Genomic DNA, 17,074 nt, shown 5'->3' with positions numbered 1-17,074 from the left:
AAAATGAGCCCCAGCCCTTCTTCTTTTTTTTTTTTTTTTTTTTTTTTGCTATCTTGGTCTTAAACCTTTAACAAAGTGTATTTTCTCCCCTCATTTTGGCAGCCCCCACTACCCCCCTTCCTCCTACCTCCCCCTTATCTGAGCAGAAGCTCCTTCGTAAATGGTTGAATGTTTGGGAGCTGATCACAGCTTCCCAGGCTTGAGTGAAGAGCCCAGGAGGTAACACATGGTCCTGTGCTGGTTCATTCAGGCTCAGCAAGCTGGCAAGGGAAGAAAACTGGCAGATTGAGAGGGCGAGTTCGGAAGGCGGAGCATGCACACAGTTCCGAAAAGCAAGACCAAAACAAAACTTAGGTTCTGGAAATAGCACAGGGTGTATACTTGAGGATGGAGTGTGTTCAGGCCTGGCTTTTGGGAGCGAGTGTCAGATGTTTGCTGGGAGAGGAGAGGTTTAGGTGTTGACAGCCCAATCCTGAGGTTGAGGGGGAGAAGTTTTAAAACGGGAAGAGCGAGGTCTGAGGTCCACGTGGACAAGTGCAACGCAGCTGCCTGGGAGAGCCTCGTGCACGCACAGCCGGGCCTGTGGTCCTGCCGCCCACTCTCGTGTCCCCGGCTTCTCTCACGGCCGGAATTGGAAATGTCAGTCTCCAGAGTCCCCAGTGAGGTGCATCACCCAGTTGGCCTTGAAAATGGTTTCGTGGAGGCGCCTTTGGTGTCCTTTCTCCTATCGGGAATTTCTTCTCCCCAGATCTCCCCATTCTCCCGTGTGCCCATCCTGAAAGCCGCTCTCGTCTATAGCTTTAAGAAAATGGCAGGCAGCCATTCAAATTCTATAGGCTTTATATATTTTTCTGACTGTAAGCAATGTTTTATTACCTCTTTCCTTCTTCTTAAAGCCTAAATATTTCAAAGAGACTGCTAACCGATGTCTTTGCAAGTTGAGCCTCTTAGAGAAAACCCCTGCCTTGGTCTGTGCCCCGGTTTCTCAGTTGTTTGGAGTTCCTTTCTCAGCCTCTGTCTGGCAGGGCAGAGGGCACTCCGGGACTTGATCAGAGGAATTGGTGCCTTTTCTTTGCCAAAAGGCCCAGGAGGCTTGGTGGATGCCCTGGCTGGGCCTCATGGCCTCTCCCTGACCTCTGCCAAGGAGAACACTGGGTCCAAGGTGGCTGGACTAGAAGAAAGGCAACAGAGCCTGGGGCATCGTTTCTCCCTCAGGAAATCGTTTTCGTTTTTTTCATTCTATTTCCAACTGTTGGAGGCCTTTTCACCAGGAGGACCATTTGCTGTCATGCTTTTCGTTAGAGCTGCTTCCTGACCTGGAGGAGGGTGGCCGGGGACCTTTCAGCGGTGGATCCCAGCCCCTCCTGCTCCTCAGAGGGTGGGCCGGTCGTACCTGCTGGGCACCAGCTGGAGTGACAAGTGGAAGTGCCCGGCGGCCCCTGGCACGTCGTAGGGCCCCCGGGCATTAAGTACACCTGAATGTGACTCCCGATTCGGATGAGTATTTGCACTTCAGGCCAGGCGATGTTCATTAAAAACCAAAAGTGTTCTCTTTCTGCTGCCGGCCGCAAATGTCGCTGTGAATGAAAAACCGAACGAAATCAAATGTGCAGGTCACCGTGAAAATTTTTATCCCTGGTCCTTTGACAGGCTTTAGAGGATTTCTGAGAGCTGGCCAGATCCGTGGAGAGGCGCAGCATGCCTGCCTTCTGCTGAAGCCCTGTTCTGTGGCTTCAGATGGAGACAGAATTCTTGGCATATTTGAGGCTGGAGAGAAGGCCTTGTCAGCCATAGAAGATGTATTGAGTGTCACCAGGATGAAATTTTATGAGCTGTCGCTTATTTGTACGGTCATATGTGATAAGTGATCACTGCGTTTCCTGCGGCTCTTCCTCTCCCCCCCCTTCCTGACCACTTTTGTTTACTTATTTTTTTGATATTCCTTTTTTTTTTTTAAAGATTTTATTTATTTATTCAACAGAGATAGAGACAGCCAGCGAGAGAGGAAACACAAGTAGGGGGAGTGGGAGAGAAAGAAGCAGGCTCATAGCGGAGGAGCCTGATGTGGGGCTCGATCCCATAACGCCGGGATCACGCCCTGAGCCGAAGGCAGACGCTTAACCGCTGTGCCACCCAGGCGCCCCTATTTTTTTGATATTCCTGTTGCGGGTCTGAGGCTTCAGATGAGGAAGGAGGGGGCCATGCATTGTTTCTCTGGCAGAAGTAACACAGCAGCTTGGTGGAGAGGAGGGCCACTGCAAGAGGAGGGAGGAGGTGGCAGCAGCACCGGCACCCCACCCCCACCCCCCACCCCTCATGATTTGAGGTCCTCAGGTTCCTCATCTCTACCTTAACCTGGAGGGTTTTCATGAGCATTAAGTGAGGTAGAGCCTGGCCCAAGGCTGCCTGGGCTCCTCCACAGCCAGAAGAGCCCAGAATCCATGAGAGACTATGGACTCTGGGAAACAAACTGAGGGCTTCAGAGGGGAAGGGGGTGGGGGACTGGGATAGACAGGTGATGGGTATTAAGGAGGGCACGTATTGCATGGTGCACTGGGTGTTACACGCAAATAATGAATCATGGAACACTACATCAAAAACTAGGGATGTACTGTATGGTGACTAACATAACATAATACAAAATTATTATTAAAAAAAAAAAAAAGAGCCCAGAATCAGCCCAGCAGCAGGGAATGGGGGATGGGCAAGGGGCGGGCACTTGCTTCGTGTCCAGAGTCTAGCTGTGCTGCTCTGTCTTGGGCAATCCCTGAGTCTTCTGGACCTCAGTTTCCCATTTCTATAGATGAGGAATAATCTGCGTTACCACTTCCTCCCACCCCTCGGGTCTGCTCAGCTTTGAAGACATAGTGGGAGTTACTTCTGGCAGAAGCTCCTTCCTGTGCCTGCCTTTGCAGCCTCCGACAGCCAGCGGAGGTGGTTGTCATGGCTTTGCGTCCTCAGATCCCCTGCGCTCGCCTCTATCCCCTGCTGGACTGTGGCCTTCCTGAGGACAGGGACACTGTTTTTATTCTGTTTCGTAAATTTATCCAACAGCATTTATACCCATGTCAGGTGCAGTGCTGGGTGCTGGGTAGTCACTGGTGAACAAGACCAAACTCATGGACCCAAACCGACCGTCAGAGGTGTGGACCTCACTCAAGCTCAGTAAATGTTTCTTCTCTGGAGAGAGGGGATTTGGGTTTGTGGCGGAGGGCTTAATGTGTAACCCTGGCCTCAGTTTTTTCCCCAGCCGGGTGCTGGAGACTTTGAAAGCCCTGGCCTTGGCTGTGCTCTGCAAGAGTAGTCGGAAACCTTTAGAGATCCAAAGTCAGGAGAAAGTGTTCACAGAAAATGTCCTGGGCAGGTAGAAGCACAGTGGACCCAAGCCAAACGCTGAACAATTTTAAAGGCATAGAGAAGGCATTTCAGGGGCACCCGGCTGGCTCAGTCGGAAGAATATGTGACTCTTGATCTCAGGGTTGTGAGTTCGAGCCCCACGTTTGGTGTAGAGATTAGTTAAGGGGGGGGCATAGATAGGCATTTTTTGGATAAGATACACCTGAAATGAGAGGCTTTCTTGCTCCTGCAGACAATTTAAAGTTTGTCAGGACCGACTGCCCCCAGTGTTAGGATCCTTCTGCCGCTGCGTGAAAATACAACCGACAGAAGAGCGATGCTAGTGGAAGTGTTTTGAAAAGGAGAACCAGAGTTATAGTGTTTACTTCTTGTCTGCCAGAGGCTTGACCTCCAGTTTAGATTTTATTCACATTAACTTGTAACATTGATTGTGTTGTAATTTTGAAGAGAAGGTGGGTCTCTTCCCTCCTAGGCTGGCTGGAGCGCGTGCGCTCATCCCCGCCCCCTGGCCCCGCCAGACCTTGTACCTGCCTTTTACGGAAAGGGCTGGGCGGGGGCCTCCTACTGTCTCGGAGGAGCTCATGCTACAGGGAGTGTGTTTCTTTCTTTCTCTAGGTCATGGCTTCTGGCTTCTCGGACCTGAGGCTCCAGCCGAGGAAATGACTGTCAGGGATCTGGCTCCACGCCTGTTACGGAGACTGAACCTTCACAGGGCGAGGACTTGCCCAGCACAGGAACGTCTCTCTCTCTGAAGGGCTTTCTTTACATTTGTCACAAAGACCGTAAAAATGGCGACATCATCTATCAGACGGCAGATGAAAAACATTGTGAACAATTACTCGGAAGCTGAAATAAAAGTGCGAGAAGCCACGTCCAACGACCCGTGGGGCCCGTCCAGCTCCCTGATGACCGAGATTGCCGACCTGACCTACAACGTGGTGGCCTTCTCGGAGATCATGAGCATGGTGTGGAAGCGCCTCAACGACCACGGCAAGAACTGGCGGCACGTGTACAAGGCGCTGACACTGCTGGACTACCTCATCAAGACGGGCTCCGAGCGGGTGGCCCAGCAGTGCCGGGAGAACATCTTCGCCATCCAGACCCTGAAGGACTTCCAGTACATCGACCGCGACGGCAAGGACCAGGGCATCAACGTGCGCGAGAAGTCCAAGCAGCTGGTGGCCCTCCTCAAGGATGAGGAGCGGCTGAAGGCTGAGAGGGCCCAGGCTCTCAAAACCAAAGAGCGCATGGCCCAGGTCGCCACGGGCATGGGCAGCAACCAGATCACCTTCGGCCGCGGCTCCAGCCAGCCCAACCTCTCCACCAGCTACTCGGAGCAGGAGTACGGCAAGGCCGGGGGGTCGCCGGCCTCCTACCACGGCTGTGAGTAGTGGAAGCGCTCCCCACCCCTTGCCAGACACTGCTGGGTACAGACACGGCAGCGCCGGGTGACGGGTGGGGGGTTGCCCTTGGGCTGAGCCAGAGCTCGCATCTGTCCTCCGTTTCTCCGCTTTTGGCAGCCTGGACAACAGTGTCGGTGGTCTGCACCCACTTACAGTAACAGGGGGGCGTTTGGTCCCTTGGCTGCTTTGGGTCAGGGGCCTCAAGACCCTCTGCTGCCCCGTGGTCCGATTCAGTACCCGGGGCAGGGCTGGAGCCGAGCGATTGGCCTGCGGCACAAACAGTGGGGAGTTGACCGCATTTCGTATGCAGGAGGAAATGAACGTTCCTTCTTGAGAGCCTTGTTTCTTTAATCTCCTATTGGATGTTGTTACCATGACTGGGCTGCCGGTTCGCTGTCCTTCAGCATCACGGGAGGGAGATGGGAGGTCTCTGTCTCAGTGAAAGAGGGAGAAGGCAGAAACCTCTGCAGGTGTCAGTGTGAGCGAGGCCTCCGCTTTCAACATGGAGATGAGAGCGCTTGGTGATTGGCTTGCATGGCTGGGTCTGCGCTGGGTGGGGCCGCTCTGTTTTCTCATTTTTGCATGCGGGATTCCACGGGGTCATTGCCCCACATTTGGACGAGATTTCAGGGAAGAGAAGTGGAGTTCAGGGCCTGACAGAAGCTGGTCTCTGTGAGCCGTGTGGGCGTCCTGGGCATTCACTTAAAGTGGTCCCGGGAGCGGGCACCCCTGTGCTGTCCAGTGTGGTGTCGACCCGGCGGCCTGTGGGGGGTGGGGGTGGGGGACGCACACATTGTATCTTCTGGCTAAAAAAACAAAAGTGCAGGCCCCCACACCCCCTTTCTTTTTTGGAATCAGTAACACCGTGTCAGCATAACAGCACATTTTTTTCCTTTTTTTACGGAGGTTGTCACCTGACAAACTCCCGTTGGTCCTTTTGAGTCAGTGGCTGTTACCAGGCCACAGTCTACCGTTTCCTGCGCGCAGGCTTTAGTTTGACACCGTACCGCCACCAGCAGCGTTTCGAGAAATGTGTCAGCTGGGAGATTTGCGGACCAAAGTCAGACTTCCTGCCTCTAGGAATTCCAAATTCTTATCAGTCTTGGAGAGGTTAGCATTTTTCTCTTCCCAGTGCTAGTTATTGTTGTTTCCCTCCCAGTTTAAACTGCTCTGTTGAAGCAAAGGTTGTGACCTTCATGAAACCACCCGAAACGGAATGTGACCTCCGTCTCCGCCTGGGCCAGGTTGCACTAAAAAAATGAAGATTGCCCCATAAGGAGTGAAGTTGTCTGCTTCTCTCATACAGCCTCTCCCTGCCCCAGAAAGGCCTGCTGTGGGTTGAGTGGGTCTCAGGCTGCCTCTCTGGGAAGGTGGCAGCATCTGCTGTCCAGCCACGGGCAGTTGCCCTGTGCTCTGCAGACCTTCTGCGGTCATTTTTCTCAAGAAGCCAGAGGATACAAAGCAAGAGCTGAAACAGCGTCCCATTCATCGATAGCTTGTGGGACGGTCCAGGTGCCGGAGCCGGGGGTCTGGATCAGGCCCCAGTTGCGGGTCCTGCTGGCTTCTGCCGGGCTGCCGGCTGCTGCCACGGTCCCAGCTCTCAGAGTTTCCGGTTCCCTTGGACCTTGAGCTTGAGCTGCATGTGCAGGGTCAGAGTGTGGTCCGCAGGCTGTTCGCCACCTCAGCGCATCGGGCTTCTGCCTCGGCCCGCCCTCTGCCGCTCCCACTCCCTCTAATGGCGTGTCTCTCTCTGTGTGTATGTGTGTGTGTGTCCCTGCCCGACAGCACCCGAGGCCTCGCTGTGTCCCCAGCACCGCGCAGGGGCCCCGCTGGGTCAGAGCGAGGAGCTGCAGCCGCTGAGCCAGCGCCACCCCTTCCTGCCGCACCTGGGGCTGGCCTCCCGCCCAAATGGTGACTGGTCCCAGCCCTGCCTCACTTGTGACCGCGCAGCCCGAGGTGGGACGGCGGTTTGCTTTTCTCCTTCCTAGAAATGCTGGGCAGCTTGCTGGGGGTGTGCTTATTGGGTCCAGTACAGCCAACTCTCTCCCTGTCTCCTCCTGGGCCTCTTGGTCCAGCCTCCCGTGGACCCAGGGCCCCTGTCTTCCTTTCTCGCTAGGTGCTCCCCTCTAACCATCCTGTGTCACTTGCTAGAAGTTCTGCTGCCATTTGGGCAAGGCATGGGGTGATTGCCCATGCTTTCCCTGTGTCCCCACGCCCTGAAAAATTGGAGGGCGTTCTGCTGTTGGCCAGACCCAGGTGTGGTGGGGGCCGGACACCACTTGGCTTGTTGAGCCAGAAAGGTGCGGTTTAAATCTCACAGTGCCGGGCAAAGCCGAGGGCCTCGGTGGACAGTTGTTGAAAGCCATCATCCTTGATGCAGTGATATGTGCCTTGATGAGGACAAAATGGGATTGTTCTTGCTTCTCAATTAACTGCCGTCCTTCCAGAAATCCCCATTACCGTGGTAAACAGAGAGTTAGCTGTACTGTCAATTCTAGGTCACAGTGTTAGAAGATAACCTAATTCAATGGGTAACTAAAAGTGGGGCTTCTCTTTTGACTAATTAATAATGTATCCTGGTCAAGAGTCTACAACTGTTGCAGGTTAAACTGAAAACGGATTTTTTGCTGTTGCCTACAAGAAAATGTTCTCAGTCTAACCCAGCCCCCAAGTGGGGCCCCACTATAGAGAAGAAAGCTGTCGGTTCTCTTCTGCTCTTATGAGAAGGGGCACCAACGAAGAGCCTTTGTGTGACTTCCCCGATAAGGTGGCCAGCCTTTATTCAGCCCTGGAAACAGTTCCCATTCATTCATGCCTCATTAATATTACAACTTGTTTGACTTAGGTATGTGTGTGATCACTGTATTTAGCTCTGGGATCTGTTCCTTTGTGCTCCTGTCTTCCCCTCACAGTTTTATATGGGATTTTATAAGGAGGACCAGCTTTGCACTGCAGAGAGTGCAAAAGGTCACAAGTGTGTTTTGAAAGATCATCCAGAGGCCCTTGCGTTACACACCATTCTTCCACCAGATCTCGGGGGCTGTTCTCAGCAGGTTCCCAGTGTTCCCCAGGACTCCGGGATCCAGTCAGTAACTGGGAAGGTCTGTTTTGAGTCTTGGGCCCACTGGTGGCAAGTTGGCTTTCCTGGGACATTTGCATATTAACCTCAGGCCCACCCGCCTCAGCTGCTGCCTGCGCCCCCCACCCCACCCCCGCCGCTGTGGCCGGGACCACACCCTGTGCCACCAGGCCCCTCTTGCTCCCATCCGGTTCTTCTTCACCTGGATGCCTCCCCTGCACACAGGTCAGGCGGGTGGATCCAGGTACACAGCTCTCGTAGATGTCTCTTCTCATTCGGCTCTGGTAGAAATGAAGGATCAAAACGGGGAGGTCTTTTTTGACAATTTCTCGTGTCCCAGAAGAGTTCTGGGTAGAGTGTTAAACATGGTGTCAACATTTTGTACTTCAGCTGTTGAGCGTGGACATCCCTCTCTGTATCTCACACCCCGCCCGCCCTGGAGGCTGTTGGGGGGCACCCCTGGCCCCTGATGGCTTTCTGTTCTTCCTTAGCACCTAACCAAGTGTTCATTGTAAGGTAAGTGCCGAATGTATGCACACTGGCAGATCTCCTTTGTGGCAGTGGAGGAGTCAGACGGACACCAGCCGTTCCGGAAGTGGTCTCGTGAAATGCAGGCTGTGATACAGGGGAGACGTATCTGAGGGGCACCCTTAGGACCCCAGGCCCTGCAGGGGAGGCCTGGTGGGCACGGGTGCAGACTCGGCGTGGGGGAGGGAGGCAGGCTGCTGAGAAAGCCCCTTCATGGGAGAGCAGGCGCTGTGGGGAGGCTCCTCACGCCTTGGCTGCTGTTCTGACCCACAGTAATCATGATGATGTTTGAGGGGACCTTCCTGTCATGTACCATATCCATCTGATCCTCCCTGTGCCTCCTCCCTCCCGTTTACCTCCCACACACCTGTAGATCTGACCTTAGAAACATCTCAAATTCTGTCCCTTCCTGTCTGGTTCCATGACCTCAATTCAGTGTCCGCTTTCTGATTGGTTTCTTTGCTGTTAGCCTCTCCTATTCGTGTCCACCTTCACCCTGACAGATGATACGCTGCCCCTGGGTCTTGGAGAGCTCTAGATTCCAGGCATCTCCCAGGATCTAGTTCACAGCCTTTGACACAGCAGACAATGCCCCTGATGGTCCTTGGCTGGCCTCTGTCAGCTAAAGTGTGCTCAGGTCTGCCTGGAGGGCAGTTCCCAGGCGCTCTCTGTGAAGCCCGCCTGGGCTGCACTGTGGCTCCCGTGTTCCCTTGTTCACTCAACAAGTGTGTATTGAGTTCCTGTTTTGTGCCTAAGTGCAAAGCACAGAGCTGTCTGCCCTGCTCATGGGACAAAAGACAGTAAGCCTAAGACATGATCCAGCATGTTATAGGACGAGTGCTCTGGAAGACAGCAGACAAAAACCAAATGACCCAGTTGAGCGTGAGGAGTAGGGAGGGTGGTCTGCAGTGTTAAGGAGGGTGTCTGGGTAAGCCTCGTTGAGAAAGTGATGTTGGAGCAAAGGTTGAAGGGGGGGGTGAGGAATGCGCTGTGTGGAGGTTTGGAAGAGCATTCTAGGCAGAGGGTGGGAGCAGCATTGCAAAGGCCCTGAGGTGGAGTGTGTTCAGGGGTGTTTGCAGACGAGGAAGGCGGCCAGGGTGGCTAGAGCTGAGTGAGGCACAGTGCTGGAGAGGTCAGGGCAGGGGTATGGCAAAGGGCAGGCCCGGGGAGGTGGAGGGCGGTTTCTCAAACTGCCTCTGGCGGGGAGCGGCTCTTTCAATTACTGATGGGCTCAGACTGATACTTTTGTATCAGTATTTGGATGTTGAAGCAACGATTGCTCTAAAGGTTTCTAACTACTTTCTCTCACTGTGCTTTCTCCTCTGGCTGTGTACTGGACGGGGAAACTACCCGCCTTATCCAGGTGGGTGATGGCGGGGCTCTGGAGGTCTGGGGGGTTCTTAAAGGAGAGCCAACAGGCTTGCTGGAGGACTGGACGGGGGGAGAGAAGAGTTGAGGACTGCCAGCTGAGCCACTGGGAGATGGGTGGCTGTGAGTGGAGCAGGTCTGAGCGGAGGCGAGGTGATGTTCTGCACAAGTCAGAGTGTCTACTGAACACACAGGTGGAGGTGTGGAGAAGGTCTGAGAAGTCTAGGTCCTGGGGGAGAATTCTGGGCTGGAGAAGCGGTCACCTCTTTGGCCTCACCTGGCATTCACGTTTCCTGCACATTCTTATAATCCCTGGTGCCCTGGCTGCCCTCCCAGACCAAGGCTGGGCCCTGGGCTTGCCTCACTTGGCTGCCCCCCATGATTCTGGCAGGTAGTTGGTGCTCAGAACTGCTGTGTGCAGGGGAAGCTGTGGGGCCCAGGGAAGGCCTTTCGGGCTGAGAGGTTGGAGTTTGCCAGAGACCACAGACAGGGCAGGTGGCTTGGGTGGAGCCAGGTGTGAGCCACCTGCCTGTTACCGACCCCACCGCCCACCCCGGGCTCTGTTCTCCCCTCCTACATTCGGTGGGGCTGTTCAGGACATTCAGCAGGCTATGGAGAAATTGCGGAAGTTCTTGGGACGGTGGGAACCACATCAAAGGTGGCATGGTGGGGGGAGGGGAGGGAAGGGGGTTAGTCCTTGACTCCAGGTGGAGACCTAAATATAAGATTGCCACTGTCCTTTGTCCTGCACGCTCCAGAGTCAGGGCTGGACCTCCCACTCCCCTCATCTCTCTCCTGGGTTGGCCTCTGTGGATGGAGGCTGGTGAGGGAAGGAAGGAGCGCCCAGTCCGTCAGCCCCCAGAACCAGGGCCACGCTTGCTTTGCTACACGTTCGGTGCCTTGGATTGCTGGGTGGGAGGCTAACTGCCAGCGTTCCCGTTCTTAGAAAAGGAAAAGAGAAAGGAACAAGGAAGCCAGAGAATAGACATCCTCTTTGCCCTCTGGTTACCTCACATGAATCGGAACCCACCTGAAGTCCCAGAACCAAAGTGGGCAGTCGCGTGCTTGGTCTCCAGTGGCCGCTGCCATCTGCGACCAGGTCCTGGGCTGTCCTGATGGATCCGCTGTCTTGGTGACCCCTTTGTCCCTGTGGCTGGTACAGAGCAGTCATCTGTGGTGTGGCTCGGCTCTGCTCCTGGGAGCGTGTGCGGACCTCCCTCAGGCCAGCCCTTCTTTTGGGCTGGGCACCCCTCACGCAGGGCTGCACCCCCTCACACGCTGTGGACAATGATTCACCAAGTGATTACTAGAGATTACGAGCATTTCATGTATTTGTCCTGCTTCGGTCTAGAAAGGATTGGAGTTGGTCTCCAAAACACACACAGTACCAGAGGATTAAATAGATACAAGGAATTGGGGCAAAAGGAAAATAAAGGTGAGAAAGTAAGAGAAGGCCAGACTCACACCTGAGTACCGGACATGGATCCAGATCTGGCTTTGAATTTCTCAGCCAGCAGCACCAAACAGAACAGTTGCCCTTGAGCGGCTGGGCAAGAGTCTAGGATCCAGAAGAGGTGCAGGGAGGCCAGGCGCTCCCTGTGCGAGGGGAGGGCGGGCCTGAGAGCAGCCTCTGCTGGGCTTCGAGGGGAGCCCCGGGTCCTGACTGCGTCCCCACAGCAGGGCCGCCCAGCCAATCCTGAGCCCCACTCTGATGGCCTGGCCTGAGTCCAGGGGAGCTCATGGTGTCTCAGGGTGGGGGGACGGCACGGCTTCCTCCCTCCCTCCACAGTGCTCAGCCCTTCCTAAGCCCATTAGGAGAGTCTGAAAGCTGCTGTGTGCACCGTTTCACATGTGTATTTGGGAAGAGCCCAGAGGCCTAGGCCTTCCCAGAACTCTCCAGGGAAGCTGGTTCTCCACAGCAGGGAACCTCAGGGGGAAACCAGAGTCACTGGGGCCCCAGTCCTGGCAGCCAGACTATGGGAGTGGAGCTGGAGCGTGTAAACACCTGTACACGCACAAGAGGACGTTTTAATGCGGATTAGGCAGCCGAGAAAGGGAAGCCTACGTAGGTAAGCTGTTTGTGAAAACTTGAGGATGTGGGAATATATGATAACAATATATTATTCCAGCGTGTCCCTCCTGGGGAGTGGACTTGGAAGGAGCCTAGGTCAGCTGAGGCCTCCTGAGAGTGTGGGAGGGGGAGGGGAGCAAAGCTCCAAGGTGCGGGGCTGAGTGACACCGCCCAGTAACCGGGTGGGGGGGACACACCCAGGGCTGCGAGGGCGGTGCTGGCTGACAGCCAGGTAATTGCCCAGTTTCAGGAAAGGCCAGGGACAGCCCCCGGGTGAAGAATGTTCCCAGCCCTCAGGGGCGTTTCACCTGGTGGCAGGTAGTTTTTCCAGTGGGATAGACTAGGAATCTGGTGGGAGATGGGGTCCATTTGACTTCCCCTTTGCTGGGGTAAGCGTGTTCTGTAAGTCATGGGACCCCTGCACCTTAGGCAGGCAGGCAGCCCCAGGGGCGGACAGCATTAGCTTAGTCTGGGGTTAATCTCTTCAAGTGCAGATACAATCACAGACAGTAATGGCAGTAGTCGGAGGAGGTGACCGTGTTACTGACAGCCTGTCTGAGGGTCAGACCCTGAGCGTGGTTATTCTTGCCCTGAGGGCTGGGTCCTTAGTGGGGTCTGAATGTGCCTGGTGAGGCTGCCGCTCAGGTCAGTTGCTAGAAGCAGCCAGAAGGCGGACCCATCACCCCTCTGCTTTCCCCTGTGACTGGTCCATCTGCTGCCCCCACTTGCCCGAGGACACAGGTGGGGCACGTTGTTGATAAGGACCTGGAGATGAACTTACCCAAGTCCACTCTGTCACAGTGGTAAAGCTGGAATTCGAACCTCGGTTTCCCACAACTCTAATACTCCTACTTTCCAACAAAAAAGTGATGTTTAAAGCGTTCTACAAAATAGGTGAACAAACTACGCCTCGTGCAGTTTTAAGATTGTATGGCCCATCTTACGTAATGCTTTTTTCTTTCATGGTTTTTAAAAGCAGGGAAACCTCTTTAAACTGTTACGTAATGGGGACCCAGGTTTTAAGGAGCCCCTGTGATTGTCAGCGTAAGATGGAAACACAGCTCTCCAAATTGCTGATTGGGGATTGTTGGTGAAGGGTCAGTGTCGACCTGTGCCATAGAAAGTTGAATTACGAGCGCAATATTTGTATCTGTCCATTTGTCTCTAAAGCCACCTTTGTAAGGGGCGCCTGGGTAGCGCAGTCGTTAAAGCGTCTGCCTTCGGCTCAGGGCGTGATCCTGGCGATCCGGGATCGAGTCCCACATCAGGCTCTTCCGCTATGAGCCTGCTTCTTCCTCTCCCACTCCCCCTGCTGTGTTCCCTCTCTCGCTGGCTGTCTCTCTGTCACATAAATAAAAAAAAAAAAAAAAAAACTTAAAAAAAAAATAAATAAATAAAGCCACCTTTGTAGTGCAGGTAAACAGAGTGTTGTCTGTAAGCTCTCAGTAAGTGGAGTATGAAACAGGGAAAAGGAGGTTTAAGTCAGGGTCGGTAACAGTCACGCGCTGTGACAGTGTCTGAACCACGGCTGCCCAGTGGCTGGTTTCAGAGAGTCAACCTCAAGGGGGCATGTAAAAATCATGTAAGTAAAAATAAGAAGGAGGCTCTAGAGACAGATTTCCCTTGGTTTGGGAAAAGAGACCGTACCGTTTACTTACAGTCTCTGCAGATGATGTTGCTCTCTCTGATTTTGTCTTCACAGTATGTTTTGCTATCTGAAATTATCACTCACTCTGTTTTCTGTGTCCCTGCACGAGAACGCACTCCAAGAGCAGGAGCCGTGTCTGTGCTCAGTGCCCAGTGCCTGACCCGGGAGAGGGGTTCAGTAAACAGTTACTGACTGAATGGATGCTAAGTAGGATTTTATTTATTTGAGAGAGAGATTGGGATCCAGCACGAGCAGTTGGAGGGACAGAGGGAGAGGGAGAAGCAGACTCCCCGCTGAGCAGGGGGCCTGATGCGGGACTGGATCCCAGGACTCTGGGATCATGACCTGAGCTGAAGGCAGGTGCCTAACCTACTGAGCCACCCAGGCTCCCCTGAACAGATGCTGAATAAACCTTAACTTTTCTTTTCTTTTCTTTTCTTTTCTTTTCTTTTCTTTTCTTTTTCTTTCTTTCTTTCTTTCTTTCTTCTTTCTTTTTCTTTTCTTTTCTTTTCTTTTCTTTTTTTTTTTGTAGTGTTTCTATGTGTTGTGCTCCTCTTTCTTGGTGTCTGCCCAAGCGTGAGCCTTAGTCTCTTGGAAATTCATTTTATGGACTTTCCAGGAATAAAGAAACACTTTACATATTTGTGCAGGTTCTTGATGCTTTAACGTTGAGTTTAGCAACAGTATAATTTGCAGTCGCTGGTTTTTGTTCAGTAATAAAATGCTGTTCCTCATTTTGCCAGCTGCCTTTTCTCTTGTCTCTCAGCCATCTGCCCTCAAGCTGGCTGCCTAGGAGCTTTTAAATGTCCCGGCATGTCCCAGAGCCTGGGCCACACGTCTGACCAGTGACGTCAGAACCCCTGGGACGGGCCCAGGCTTCACAGTGGGCGGAAGTTTCTGGTGATCGCAGTGTGCGGGCGCCACTCCTCCAGTGGTCTGTCCGTGTCAGCTTTTGTCGAGCTGAACCCTTCTGTTCCTCCCCTCTCTCCATCTGATGCCCAGTAGCAGTGCCCTTTCAGAAAGTTGCAGTCAGCAGGCGATACTTGGCCTTTCAGCGGCTCGAAATTGATGTTGCCAATTGAATCTGTGTCCTCCCGCTGACTGCCAAGCGGGGAGCTTAGTCCAGCCACGGGGAGTAACCGGCCCCCTTGAGACCAGCTCACTCGGTGGCCCACCTCTGCAGTACTAACTGGTAAGCCCAGTGTGGACGTGAACTAAGAAACTGCTGGTTTTTTCATTATAAAAGTACTATGTAGAAAGTAACAGAAAGAAGACAAATGTCCTATAATCTTATTTCACAAAAACGGCTGTCCTTCACATGTTGGTGTATTTCTTTTTGGACTTTTTTCCAACCATTTTCTTTTCCAGGATTGCATACTCACTAATGCAGCTTTGCATCCCTGCTTTTTTGTCTCATAACCTTGTAACGGGAGCATTGTCTCCCTTCCTCCACCACCCTGTAAACATTTTAACAGCTGCACTCGGCCTTCCACTGGGTGGGGCTTCCTAGCTCATCCTGGTCTGATGCTGGACAGGCCTTCACTCCTCTTGCTCACACCAAACAGCTCAGCCGTTTTTGGTGCCAGGGTCCCTCTACCTGGACCATGAGCATGGGAGGTTTCGAGCCCCTGGTTGGTGCGGTTTCATTGGGCCATCTTTCCATGGGCAAAGCACACAGGTTCGTAACTGGGAAAGGAACTGAAGGCCAGATCAGGACCCACATCCCCAAAGAACAGCTGACAGATCTGGATCACACGTCTGAGTAGTGTTCTGTGAAAATAGAACAAATCTCATGCTTTGTATTATGCAGACAACAGGACAAGATACAAGTGACATTTACAACCACATGAAATTTGCAAAGCACATTTTTCAAAACATTAAGTTTTTCACTTGCTCATTTCCTAAGTCCATGTGGGCCTGGAGCAGCGCTGAGTAGCGAGGGGCTCACAGCCACTGAGGCCTTGCCCTTGGTGGGCTTCCAGTTTAGAAGAGGCAGACGTATCTAGGGTGCCCCAGGTGTGGTGTCTGGGAGGGGGCTGGGAGGTGTTTCAGAGCAGCTGGCCATCGGGCTGTTCTCACACTGCGCCTGGTGCGATGAGGCAAGCTCGCGGAGGGCTGGGCGGTTGCCGCAGGGATCCCTGTGCAGTGGGGGCAAAAGAGGTTGCCCTTCAGCTGGCCCTTGCTCGGAATTCCCATGAGAAATAGGACAGGCAGTCTGATCTTTTCACCCACCTTTCTGTGTGCATTTTCCATGTCGCTGCATAGTCAGCCTTAGTTTTGCAGGTTAAATCTTGGGTAGATTACTTAACTTCAGCAAGTTTAAGTCTTTGAATTGGTAAACTAAGGGTAAGGATTGTCTCTCCTGGATTATCGTGTCAATTACCAGTGCTGACATACGGTTGCCCGTACGCCTTGCACAAGGGAAATGCTCCCTAAGTGGATCACTTATCGTTATGATCAGAGTTGTTGTCAGGTTCTCACCAGTGTAAATAATGCCGCGGTAAACTTGGTTGCAGAAAGCTTGCTTTTAAAAGGAGCCCTTAGATTCAGTGTAGATTCAGTGTAGAGTTCCCAGCAGTGAGATGAACGGAAAAGGTGTGCGGACATCCTTCTGTCTGAAACATTACAGGTGCCTTCTGAACAGAGCATGCCCGTTTGCGGTGTCCCTAGCTGTGGAGGACAGTGCTCAGTTGAAGGCCGCAGAACCTAACGTGGGTACTGCAGTTGTTTTTAAGATCGTTACAAATTTATTTTTTTTAAGATTATTTATTTTAGAGACAGCGTGCCCACACGAGGGGGGGAGGGGCAGAGAGAGGGAGAGAATCTCAAGCCCACTGCCCGCTGAGTGCAGAGCCCATCATGGGCTCGATCTCACAACCCTGAGGTCATGACCTGAGCCGAAATCAGGAGTCTGATGCTTAACTGACTGCGCCCCCCAGGCGCCCCAGATCATCACCGATTTAATAGATGGAAGTTACTATCAGAATACTCACTTTAAAAGAGAGAAATTCCATCTTGTCGACGTTCATGCCTCACCCTGGGCCTGCTTTCCTCCACGGGGACCAAGTGGGCCTCCAGCCCAACCCCCCCTCTCACCCCCGAGCTCCTGCCCGGAGAGCTGTGGGCGCCTGCAGTGCTCTACCCAGGGAGTGACTCTCAGCACGACAGGAACGACGAGACCCCTGGGAAAACAGTAATGAGAAAGGACCGCTCCTTCCTGCACCGCACAAGCTGGTGGTCCAGTAATGGAGAGCATTTAATCTGCAGCCCAGAGAGAACAGCACAAACTTGCCCTTTTATTTCAGACAGAGGATGGGCTTTGAATCCTGCAGACAGATAAAAGGACTGCCTTTTGTCTCTGCTCCGCCCTCCCCCAGCTCTGTCTCCAGCCCGGCCTGGACAGGAACGTGGCCATTGTTTTGGCCGTGCCTCCTTCTGTCCCGGGTTTCGGCTTCTGCCTCTGAACGGAGGTCGGCAGCACCGCCGTCTCAGGGTACTGGTAAGGAGCGAATGAAGTGCGCCCTTGGAGGTCACAGCCGTTGCTAGTTTTTACTGGACACTCAACTTGAAAACGAGCCAGCAGGTGTTTGAACTCTTGCTGTGTGCCTGTAATGAAGCTG

General features: G+C 53.3%; 1 protein-coding gene across 6 annotated transcripts in view; it reads left to right on the top strand.

The window, feature by feature from the left end:
• EPN2 (epsin 2) overlaps positions 1–17,074 on the top strand; it is a 78,447-nt gene that overhangs the window by 30,815 nt on the left and 30,558 nt on the right. For all 6 annotated transcript variants that reach the window (XM_040630128.1, XM_040630126.1, XM_040630129.1 and 3 more), the window contains exon 2: positions 3,973–4,740. In XM_040630128.1, the coding sequence (XP_040486062.1) occupies positions 4,146–4,740 (595 nt within the window). In that variant the 5' untranslated portion in view covers positions 3,973–4,145. The remainder of the gene's footprint in view (positions 1–3,972; positions 4,741–17,074) is intronic.

Source organism: Ursus maritimus, unplaced genomic scaffold, assembly GCF_017311325.1.
Source record: "Ursus maritimus isolate PB19 unplaced genomic scaffold, ASM1731132v1 scaffold_14, whole genome shotgun sequence".
NCBI lineage: Eukaryota > Metazoa > Chordata > Mammalia > Carnivora > Ursidae > Ursus > Ursus maritimus.
Note: the sequence above shows the minus strand (reverse complement) of the source record. Positions and strands in the feature narration are given on the sequence as shown.